The sequence below is a fragment of the Nicotiana attenuata genome, chromosome 2, assembly GCF_001879085.1.
Source record: "Nicotiana attenuata strain UT chromosome 2, NIATTr2, whole genome shotgun sequence".
In the NCBI taxonomy this organism is placed as follows: Eukaryota; Viridiplantae; Streptophyta; class Magnoliopsida; order Solanales; family Solanaceae; genus Nicotiana; species Nicotiana attenuata.
In genome coordinates, this window is record NC_031990.1 from 16,883,707 (window position 1) to 16,895,999 (window position 12,293).

The following is a 12,293-nucleotide window of genomic DNA, read 5'->3' on the forward strand; positions in this document are numbered from 1 at the left end:
ATTAACCTTACTATCTCACATAAACACTCCTAACACATATTCCAACACTATTTACTCCAAGGACAATGTAGGAAAAAAATAATTAATTCACTCTTGATATCTGGAAAATCACTTATTTTGGACCATGAGAAAAAGGCCAAAAAATCACTTACTATTTTGGACCGGAGGGAATAATAATTAAGTTCACTATCAGTATTTATAAATATTTGATAAATCTCTAAATACAAATACAGATTTAAATAAAAACTAGCATTTGAATTCACATGAACCCATCAACTTAAGGCTAGCCGCCTTGTATTTAGGGACAGCAAATCCATGGGAGCATAGTAAATTGGGAAAAGATATTGCTGACTTGGACCAAAAAGTAAGGCGAAAAACAGTACAAAAAGCACTTACCTTTGACAGAAACTAATTTTGTTTGTGTGGTGGGGTGGGTATGGAATCAAAAAACAGCAAAAGAAACACCAGACCCCAAAAACCCTTTTAAAGATCTTCTCACTGCCACACAGAATTTTGTGGCTATGAATTCATTGCTTTTTCTGACATGGCACCACAGACTAAAAACCCCTTCTAGCTTCTCATCAAAGTCCAACTAAAGTAGAGCAAAAATCAAGAAAAAGATTGTACCCCAACAACGACAAAACCTAATTATGTTTCAGTGAGTTGATCAAGTTTCTTTTGTCCTGCAACTACATAGAAAGAAAGTGAGTAAATTTGGAAAAAAGAAGAGAGAATGTCGCAAGTTAAACTATTTGGAAAGACAATTCGTTTGCCACTTGATGATCTTCTTGATCAACGAAACTCTTCTGCTACCACTACTTCACATGACGATCTGGTAATTAACTCTTGTTTGTCTTAAAATTATAAACATGCACTTCTTCTATATGTGTATGCTTTGACCCTATTTTGAATTGTATTATAGTATATGAAATGACTGTTAACCTATCCTAATCCTCCTCTTTTTGAGATGCTATGTGAGCAAGCTCATATAGGGAGAGTTTTTGACCCTATTTTGAGCTGGACTATGATCGATAATGCACAAATAATCGACTAGTTTTATGCTAGTGGTCAACGTACCACGACTCTCATCTATTATTCTGAGTTTGAGACCAGCTATATGAGCAAGCTATACGTGTGGAGTTTTTGACCCTATTTTTAACTAATGAAAAGAAGAATTTGGTCATTTTTATTATGTTAGCCAACAACAACACAACAAGTTTGGTTTATTGCTGCGTCAAGATCTTCTCTTCTCTTGGATCATAGTGAATGTGTTTTTGGGTGTTTAAGATAATTTATTTATTGAATATATAGCATAAGTTACGGCAGGGTATGGTTTCTGCCTTTCTGGTTGTGTCAATTTAAATTTCTTTTTATGTTCTATGTAGCATTTCATTTCTTCATCAATATTTGGTATATTGGAGTTGAGTAGGAAATCTTGGAACTCGAAGTTATATTGGAGCATGATACAAAAAATCTAGGCCATTTCTTATCAGATTTTTGAGTTCTTTGATTTTTATAGTTATGATGTGGTGGAACCTTAACTTTGCATTTTCTTCAATTTTTCTTTTCTTGTTTTCCCTCTTATCAATCCAGTTCCAATTCAATGTTCTGTACTGCCTTCTGACATTTTACAAAGCAATATTTGAGATTTAAAAATTCCCGATTTTAAAGTAAATATAAATGAAAGAAGAAATAGTTCAAAATAACGTGGAATCAAACCAAAGGAAGTGTTACAAGTCAGTCTCTAATAGCTTTGTACAGAGGATACTTTTTATTCTCAACGGTACTTCAAATTTAAATCTGCATGCTTTCAGTATAGTCTTTCTTATAATATAGACCGTCATCTTTCACCTCGTTTTTGAATCATCAGATTCTGAGACCTAATACGTCGGACACGCCATTTCTTGAAATTAGCCTACAAACCCACATTTTCGTTTCAAGATCTTGAACTTGGTTTGGTTCTTTGTTTACTCGAAGAATCACATCAGACTTGAAAGGTGAAATAAATTTTGATATGTCTACTATTGCAAATATGTCAATTTTTGGTTGCTTGGAATGCATAATTCATTCTTCGTCAAGTAGAACTATTAACAATTCTAACGGGTGAAGATTTAGGTCTAAATCTTGTGAAACTTTCTGTTCTTATATTTATCAAGAAACAATGTGTAAAATCAACTAGCATAACCCCATGTTCATGTATTACATGTTAATATAAGCACGAAAACCGCGAATAAGGAGATTGATAATTTGAGAGTGCATAACATAACCTCATTGCTTATGCTAAACCATCGTATTCAATTACTCTAACAGAGTGCTAAAAGTTCTCCTTTTCCTCTCCAATGATCAGATCACATCCGAAGCTGAGCTTACACAGATTAAAAACAGAGATGATTTTACCAATTCAACTGCAGACGAGGCGGTTGAACCAGCAACATCATCTGGTATAAGTGATGACCCCAAGACCGAGGATGCCAATAAAGAAACATCGTCCCCAAAAGCTACCAAGAAAGAAGACCTGAGTGAGGCCAATGTCACTCAGGAGAAGGCACTGAAAAAGCCAGACAAAATACTTCCATGTCCGCGATGTAATAGCATGGAAACCAAGTTCTGCTACTATAATAATTACAACGTCAACCAGCCCCGTCATTTTTGCAAGAAGTGTCAGAGATATTGGACAGCTGGAGGAACGATGAGAAATGTGCCTGTAGGTTCTGGCCGCCGCAAGAACAAAAGTTCTCCCACCACAGGTTACCGTCATATAATGGTGTCGGATGCCCTTCAAGCAGCCCGGTTTGAAGCAGCACATGGGATGAACCTTCCTATGCTCCGAGAAAATGGAACTGTCCTTGCATTTGGATCGGATAAACCCCTTTGTGATTCCATGGCTTCTATATTGAACCTTGCAGAAAAATCACAGAACACTGTGCAGAACGGATTTAATGGATCTGAACAAAGAAAACCTTCTGCTTGTGGAGGGAAAGAAATCGGAAATGATATATCAAGCGGAGCTTGTAGCACAGCCTCAAATTCAACACATGATTTAACGTGGAAGAATTTTCAGGCCTTTCCTCCCCAAGTACATCACTTTCCGGGGCATCCTTGGCCTTATTCCTATAATGCTGCTCCGTGGACGTCTGCAGTGCCACAACCTAACCTTGCTCCTCCGCGGTTTCCAGTACCATTTACCCCTGCACCGCCCTACTGGGGTTGTACTGTAGCAAGTCCTTGGAATGTCCCGTGGGTATCTCCACTATTCCCTTCTCCTGATTGTTCAGTCCTTAGCGCCACTCCTACTTCTCCAACCTTAGGAAAACATTCTCGGGACGAATGCATGCTTAATCCATCAAACTTGGAGAAAGAAGATCCTTTGCACGACTTAGATGGAGAGAGATGTGTACTAGTTCCTAAGACGTTGAGAGTTGATGATCCAGATGAAGCAGCTAAGAGTTCTATATGGTCTACGCTAGATATTAAGAACGAGAAGAATGATTCAACCAATGGCGCAAGGCTCTTCAAGGCGTTTAATTCAAAAGTTGACGATCAGAGAAAACATGAATCTGACGCTTCTCTGGTCCTGCAAGCTAACCCTGCAGCCTTATCTAGATCGTTTACTTTCCACGAAAGCACGTAAGAATACCGAGTTCTCATGTCAATCCTTTCCTTGGAAGTGGAGGTGATATCAGCTGTAAATTACATCTTCCAGATCACAATTGCTGAAAATTGTAACTCTTGTCTTGGCTGCAACATGTTGGTTCCCAAGAACTTAAGTCAATGCAGGAACTAATTTATCTAATCGTGCGTCGATAGGAAGAAAAGCAGATAACAGGGTCTTCCTGCTGATATCTCCCCTTCGGTTCGCAAGACTTCATTTGTCCTTCTGGCAAGAGTATAAGATAGTTCGTTCAGGATGAGCATTTATAGTATGGCAGTTTGTTTTTGTTGTATATAAAACCTATAGGGTGCTAATGATATATATAGAAAATAAGACTGACTTCTTGAAAGCATGTAGGTATGCTACAGAAGAATCTGTTGATGTAAATCTGGAATATCATCCTTTCTTTGAGAGTCTATATATGAATCTTTTACTGACTTGATATTGAAAGTTCAATTAACTTTAGCCCTCTCTGTTTCATTTTGAAGATCCTTTTTTTTTGCTCATTTAGAATCAGTTTTTTCTTGGCAAAGGAAATGAACTGTTCCGGACCCTATTACATCTCATGCACAGATTTACGTCCAATAATCCCAGGGGCTTTTACTTTGATACGTGTTCGCTCATGATCGCTTAGAGCCCCCCTTCCATCAATAGGTACTTGATAGTAGTCTATAATTATGTAGTTTAGCTACCAATTACGCTCTAACTTAGCTACACTTTATTGATATTTGAAGGTTAAATGATAACGAATTGCTCTAGTTATGAATTTTATGCCTTGCAGGAGCAATTCCGGGCTATGAGGACATTAAAAGTATTTTGGAGTTAATATGGAGCAAAAGAAGAAAGAAAAAAATGAAGGCAAAAACTCCTCCAGGTGCGCGGTCGATCCGTGGCCGCGCACGTCAAGCAAAATACTGGGCAAAATGCGTGGTCAATCCGCGGTTGATCCGCGGCCGCGCACGGGCTTCCGAGAAAAAATAGCCCAAGGACAATTTTGTAATTCCAAAGGCGACTAACCTTGACCTATATGAAGCCTAACTCGCCCAAAAAGAGGGGATACTTGTTTTTAGAAGAATTTTGGAGGCAAGAACACAAAAACAAGGAGCAAGACGGAGAATCATCTACGAGTTTTTCATCTTCTTCTTCCTAATTCCATTGTTGGTTATGACTTTTTATATTGTAATCTAGTCTAGTAGTATGAGTAGCTAAACCCGTCATCTAGGGTTGATGGAACCAATTGTTGGACGAAGTCTTGATTACGTTTTAATATAATTGAGCCGTTTTTACTCTATAATTGTTCAACTATGTGTTGTCTTGTGATTAATTGAAAGGGCCCTTGATTAATCATGTCTATTTATCTTGTGTTGCTTGAGAAAGAACACTTGATTAGATTGTTGTTGAACAACGCTACTTTCGGGTAAGTTAAGAGATTAGTTACTTGAATTTAAAAGCGGGGTTAGAGATAATGAAGCTTTGGTGTGATATTTATGAGTTGTACAAATTGTCAACTAGAGTAGTTCGAGAGAATGCTTCTAGTAAATTATTGTAATTGATCGAGAGATAATTACAGTAAACAAGAACTCATTATCTTTATACAGTGTTGCGGCGAGATTATAGCTAACGTGTCAGGAATTAATCCGACAATTGGGAAAATCAATAACCCTAAGATCCTTATACAACTGAATTCAACTTCATTCTTGCGTATTGATAGTTTTAATTGTCATCTTTCCTTAGTTAAATAATTTTTATTAATTATCAAATAAAATCTTGCATCTGAAAATTGTCTGAGCTTATCATTAGTGTTACTAAAAGTGTATTAAATAGGTTAGTTCCCTGTGGGATTTGACTCAGGACTCTTAAACCGGATTTTATTTGCAGTGAACGCTTAGTCCTTTTTATAAGGCATAGTTGGGCGTGATCAAATTTTGGCGTCGATGCCGGAGAACTAACGGTGCTATTTATTACAACTTGGAAGAATTGCTAGAATTTTTAGTTTAGATCAATTTTCTGTGGTATTAAAAATATTTTCATTGAAATTCTCACGTTTGAACTCTTCTGTGACTCAAGTGCCTGCCTAGAAGCTCCTTGAGAAATGGAGAACTTTTGAAGGACTCTTAGATCCCGAGAAAGCATTCAGGACATTGAATCGGGCTAACAAGAAGGGCAAACAGTTAAAACAAAATGACCAACTCGAAATTGAAATGGACGACTCCAAGAACATCAACGGGAACAATAGGAATGATCGAGTTGACCCAAATATCAGAGTGGTAGCACCTCTTGTGCCGGAAGCTGCTCTTTATGATTGGGCGCAACCAACTATTGATAACCTGGCCACAACAATTGCAGTCCCTCAGATACAAGCGGAGACATTTCAGATTACCAACAGCATGCTGCACCTGCTGCAGAATAAGGGGTTGTTCTCCGGGTCGTACATCGAAGACCCACAACAACATCTGAAGAACCTCCTATCAATTTATGTCACTCAAAGACAGCTGAATGTGACTCTTGAAGCAATCAAATAATTACTGTTTCCATTCTCAATGACTGGAGAGGCTCAAACTTGGCTGAATTCGCTCCCAATAAATTCCATTGCTACTTGGGAGGAACTAGTCAAGCAGTTCTTAAACAAGTTCTATCTACCCAACAAAACTGCGAGGCAAATTGATGAGATATTGCAATTCAGGCAGAAATCGACTGAGACTTTGCAAGAAACCTGGGAGAGGTTTAAGGGTATGCTGGTGAAGTGTCCACACCATGGCATCTCGGATCAGATGCTGGGACAGAGATTCTACATGAGTTTGGCTGACGGTCTGACGCCCAATTTAGATGCTTCAGCCGGGGGTGCATTCTTGAGCAAAACATTCACAGAGTGTAATTCTTCTTGACAAGATGTCTCAAAATTCAGGCTGGATGTCGAGAGATACAACACTCACTCCAATAGTGCATTCTGTTGCTCTTGACCCAAACAATACAAATGTAGAAAACATAGCCACTCTCATGACACAGATGAGCTTGCTGACAAAGAAAATTGATGAGATGGGTACGAAACAGGTGCATATTGTTGATACGACAAATGGAGGCCTATGCACTCCCTGCATAAATCAGTCATATGTTTGCTCGTGGAGTGGAGAGAATTATAACCAGGGCTTCAGAGAAGACATGAATTACATGAATAATTTTGGATGTCAGAGGCAAGGTGCACAGCAATGGGGACCTCAAAATCAGCAGTACAGACCAACCCAACAACAACACAATACCAATCCAGGGGCGCACGACCACAAGGCCAAGTCATGCCTTATCAAAGGCATCAGGGCTATAATCAGCAGCACCAACAACAGTTGGCTTACCAACCGCCTCATCAACAACAGGACAATAATTTGATAGAAATCAGGGGCATGTTGCAACAACTCATTGGGACAAATGAAAAGATGCAATAAACGTTAGCTGCACATGATTCGGCTATTAAAGGCATTGAAACTCAATTAGGACAGCTATCTATGGCCTTGAACAATCGCCCACAAGGAACTTTGCCTGCAGACACAAACATCAATCCAAAGGAGCAGAACCCAAATCAGTTAATGGCAGTGAGTCTTAGGAATGGAAGGGATTTAGACAAAGAGCAAGAAGTTGCTCAATCTAGGAGAGACGCAATGCCAATTACTCCAGTGACATTAGAGACCGATGAGTCAACGGAGCTCACAAAGGTTGTGATTGAACAGGCGCAAGTTGACAAAGGCAAGGAGAAGGAAATTGAACAACTACTAGAACAGGTGGTGGAGAAGGCTTCTAATAAAGTAAAGATAGCAAGCAGTGGGCAGAAGCTAATTCCTGCACAATTCCCTCAGAGGTTGGCCAAGCAAAAGAAAGATGATCAATACAGGAAATTCATGGAAATGCTCCGACAAATTCAATTGAATATTCCGCTGATGGATGCTTTGAGGGAAATGCCAGGCTATGCAAAAATGATGAAGGATGTGATGTCTCGAAAATTTGACTTTCAGGACCTATGTACTGTAACTCTGACTCAGACGTGCAACGCGGTAGTGACAAGACCTTTGGCCCAAAAATTGTCTGATCCCGGTAGTTTCATTATCCCATGCACAATTGGAAGTTAGCTTTTGCTAAAGCATTGTGTGACTTGGGAGCTAGTATCAACTTGATGCCTTTGGCAATCTACACAAAACTAGGCACTGGCAGGCTAGACCGACCTCGATGTTGCTGCAACTGGTGGATCGCACAGTCAAAAGACCGACTGGAATTCTGGATGATGTGCTTGTCCAAGTGGGGAAGTTTGTATTTCCTGCCGACTTCGTTATTCTGGACTGTCAAGTGGATGAAGAAATACCAATAATTTTGGGGAGGCCGTTCTTAGCCACTAGGAGAGCATTGATCGATTGTGAGACTGGTGAGCTAAAAATGAGGTTGAATAATGAAGAAATAATATTCAATGTTCAACAATCTATGAGAATACCCAGCGAATTTGCAAATTGCTCACTAGTGGAAGCCGTGGATGTAATACTACAAGAGAAGGATGAAACCCTTAATGTCAGAGATCCTTTAGAAGCCTGCTTGATGAATTTGGAAAATGTAGATGGTGAAGAGTTGGCGGAGTGGGTCGTGGCTCTCGAAGGTCAAGGGTTCTGGACAAGGGAACCCCAGTTCGAGCCCCTACGCTTTGAAGAAAGAACAATACCAAATGCGAAACCATCAATAGAGGAGCCACCACAGTTGGACCTGAAACCGCTTCCAGCTCACCTCAGGTACGCTTTCACTACAACAAAAAAGGCCTTTAACGGCAATTATTTAGTGGTAATAACCTAATAGCCACTAATTTATTCTTATATTGTGCATATTTCCGGCAAAACAATATAGGCTAGAAAAAGGTACTCTTATATCGGCAATAAAAAGGATTGGCCACTAAAAATCCCTTAATTCAGGACAAATATTTTTATTTTATATTTCCCTACAATATTTTCACACCACCCGCCTATCCCCCCCCCCTCCCCCCCAAATTGTTTTTTCTGTAAATCAACAATTAAATTCAGAAATTTTGGGAATACTTCAAAAAGTCTCGATCTATCTCACCACCGCCGCTGCAACCCATCCCAACTCATGTCTTGCTTTTATTAGATTTTAAACATATTTTCGCATCTCTCTTTCCTTGATCTGGTATTTAGGTGTTGTATGCATGTATAAATTCTTTTATATACATATGATATCAGTTAATTATATTCTAATTTGATTCTTTTCCCTCACAGATTCAAAGTAACTAAGGTGATTTTTGTATATCTAGGGTTGGGGTTTCCTTTCATCATTTTCTGAGAAAATCAAATGGCCTCTCCACCCACTAGCGCTCAACAAGCTCCTCTTCTTTGGTGACTGCGGTAAGCATTCTTTTCTATTCTCAGTTCTAAGTCACAGTTTTATAGGTAATAACAAATATGTGCCTAGTGGTGGTAGAGAACTTTTGTCGTTCTAAGAATGTAACTGAGAGTTGGTCTATGAAATCTCATGATTGCTTGAGGATTTCACAATTAGCAATTCTTAGTATCTTTCTTGTGCTTGAAATGTGCTTCATTTGCTGGTACATCTTGCACTTTAGTGTGACTCGGTGTGAAAAGGTTTAATAGACTCTTTGTTAGTCATATTCTTCTATTGCCAAATATTTTGTTTTCTGTCCAATATTTTTTCCCAATTCAGTCAATGACCAATTCTATGTGTTATAATCTGTGTTTTTTCTATTTAACCTCAAATGTTGGCATTGTTTTTTATTTTTACTTTGGTGGTTCCACAAAATGCCTTTTCTTATTCTTGTTGGATTCACAAAATTTCTGAACCCTTTTAAGTTGCTACTGAAGGGTGGGGGTTTGCTATGATTATGCAGTAAGCTTGTGATTTTTCAAAAGAAAAGTTGAACTTTCCCTGGGCTAACACTTGAAGTCAATTTTGGCTTTGTCGTGAAATCGGCTTGTTCTTCCAAAAGTTATGAAAAAAGACCAATATCTAACGATAAAGAATTTTCTTTTAATGAAACTAATACAATTATAAGGTGGGAGATGTTTATATGGCGTAAGAGTGTATGATTGTAAAAATCTAATTTCATGTTCTGCTTTATAGGTAGATATGTGACTTTACACATCAAAGAATATACAGAGGTAGTTATTCACACATTAAAGAATGTTAAATCCCAATACTACAAGTGAGTGCAAAGCCTTCTTGAATTGTACATTTTTGCATTGAGTTTTTTATCTGAATTAATATGTGTTTCCAGTGAGATGCTTCCTTGCACTTATCAAAAAAGTTTCTTCTATGGATGAATATTGTACTCCCTTAAAGACACTACAAGAATATTAACATCTGGATAGATGACAACAGATTAAGAGTATTTTATTTTTCTAGCATTTGTCATTAACCTTTGTATCAGAGAGTTGAATTTGAGACAACTTGAGTAATGAGTCCTCTCGAGTTGTCTTTTTTATTTCATTAATTTCAACATAAGTAGACACCATTTCATTCATCAAGATCTCTACTTCTTTTAAGAGTTCATCTTACTCAAATAATTTCCTTTGCAAATCTTCCACTAGCTCGTTCAAACTCTTAATACTTTAGAGGCGCCAAACTCATCTAGATTAGTGACCAACTTCTTGATGTCAAAAGACTACAACAGTGTGTCTTTCCTTTCTAGAATTTAAGTGTGTACTTTTAAATCATTGGACTTTGAGAAGTTGTGTAAACACAGTACTTGAAAAATTTTGTGAGGTAATCTTTCTCTGTAATATACTTGTATCCCATCTCATAGCCAACCATCCCATTGCATGTGCCTTTCAATCAAAGAAGCTTCTTCAATAGAACGACTTAAGGCTAGTGACATAATGCACTGGTATAATCAGCAAAAAGATGTTTCATTATAGTTCCATTGCTTTTCCTTAGGTGTTTTAAGAAGTGTAGATCAGTTTACTTGTTCTGAAACTAAGTAGCTTCAGATGTTCACTAGATCGAGGGGTTGTAATGTATTTATGCAATACAGTTACAATCTAAAAATTATGGTAATGATAACCTCTAGGTAGCTTTTGAAGCAAACTGGAATCAATTTGAAGTGACTAATTTCTGGTTGGCAGCTCTGAAAATCTATAATTCATTATAGCACTTTATTTGATACCACCATTGATGGCAAAGACATAGGACTACATAATGGTCGGATGTTTTTGAAGTAAATTTTGTAATTTTTCTTCTTGCAGCTTGATAAGAGTTCTTCGTTTGGAGAACAAAATATGCAGATCATATTTATTTGATGAGAATGTTTTGATGGTTTCAGAAAGTGGTATCAAAGAGCTTTTCCACAAATTCAAGAGCAGAGTCAACCACACCTCCCAAATCACTATTGTTGGAGCCAATGTTTACCTCTTTGAAACTCTCGACTATGAGTATGAATACTTTTCTTCTATTTATGTGCTCTTTGCTTTGCTAGTTGCTTGGTTGAACCAGTAACTAGTGTTCTTGAATGTGCCATGTAGTATCTTGGTCATGTACTTTCATTTTTCACCTATTATCCATTTTTCTTTAGCTAGTATGTGTATTCATGTTCCAATTTGGTTGAAAGACAATATTTGTACTCCCAAGTGTGTTGTTTGGTTACTATCAAGTGATTGATGTATCATCCCTGCTATTACATTAAAAAAGGTATCAAACTTAGCGTACCAAGTTTATTTTCCGTGCTTAAAGTCATGTAGGGCCTTTTTGAAGTTTGTAGGCATAGTTCTAATAAGCTGACCACACAAAATCTTAAAGCTTGGCATTTTTTTATAAAGTGCTATAGAAGACGACTGCTAGAACATGAAGCATTTCTTTGACTAGATCCCAAAAAGAACTTATCTAGATAAATAACTAAAGAAAAATATTAATAGCAAGTAATTTGTAGTTATTCATTTGAAGTGTTCACCAGTTTTTGTTCCTTGACAGAATGAGTAGTAACATGAGACAATTATTTTTCCAGTTATTTAATAGCAAGTAATTTGTAGTTATTCATTTGAAGACATCAACACTATCTGGATTAGCTACTCTTCTTTTGACACAATTATTTTATAATTTCAGGTCATATCTGATGTCGGACAATTTAGCGGGTGAAAGATTTCAAAATGTTGAAAAGTTGCTGAAATCATTTGAAGACCATCATTTGAATTAGTTATATAATGACATTAGCTATTTAGTCTAAATTATATATTTTTATGTTTTAAGTTAATGTGATATTAATCTTTTTGATTAGTACTTCCTTTTGTTTGTTAAGATTAATGAGATACATTATATTTTTTTTGAATTAATATTAATATATTTTATTATTTGAGTCATATTATGTACGAATGTAGTGACTATCATTAATTGTGGCTAAAATATTTATAATTGATGTAAAATAAAATGTTGTTAAAAATATTGACTTTTAGCGGCAATTTAGTTAAACATATTAGCCATTAGAATGGAAGCTAAAAGGGCAAACTAAGATGTTTTCAGAAGGGATACTATGGCTACTTTAATTGCCACAAAATAATTTCCATTAAAGATGCAAACTTTTAGTGGCAATTATTTTTAATTTAGCTGCTATAAAAAATAGATGCTAAAGAAGTATAATTAGCCGTTTGGATTGGAT

General features: G+C 37.1%; 1 protein-coding gene and 1 long non-coding RNA gene across 2 annotated transcripts; both read left to right on the plus strand.

Moving 5' to 3' along the window:
• On the plus strand, positions 445-4,092 carry LOC109244684 (cyclic dof factor 1-like). The gene is made up of 2 exons (XM_019411820.1): positions 445-835; positions 2,348-4,092. Exons 1-2 carry the CDS (start codon positions 734-736, stop codon positions 3,629-3,631), a joined length of 1,386 nt encoding a protein of 461 aa, XP_019267365.1. The 5' UTR covers positions 445-733; the 3' UTR covers positions 3,632-4,092.
• On the plus strand, positions 8,733-11,829 carry LOC109222836. The gene is made up of 4 exons (XR_002067463.1): positions 8,733-8,821; positions 8,946-9,036; positions 10,968-11,076; positions 11,744-11,829. It is a non-coding gene; the product is annotated as an uncharacterized LOC109222836 (long non-coding RNA).

Coding starts and splice junctions, on each gene's coding strand:
- LOC109244684 (XM_019411820.1), top strand. CDS start 734: ATGTCGCAAGTTAAACTATTTGGAAAGACAATTCGTTTGCCACTTGAT. Junction 836..2,347: donor CTACTTCACATGACGATCTG/GTAATTAACTCT, acceptor TCCAATGATCAG/ATCACATCCGAAGCTGAGCT.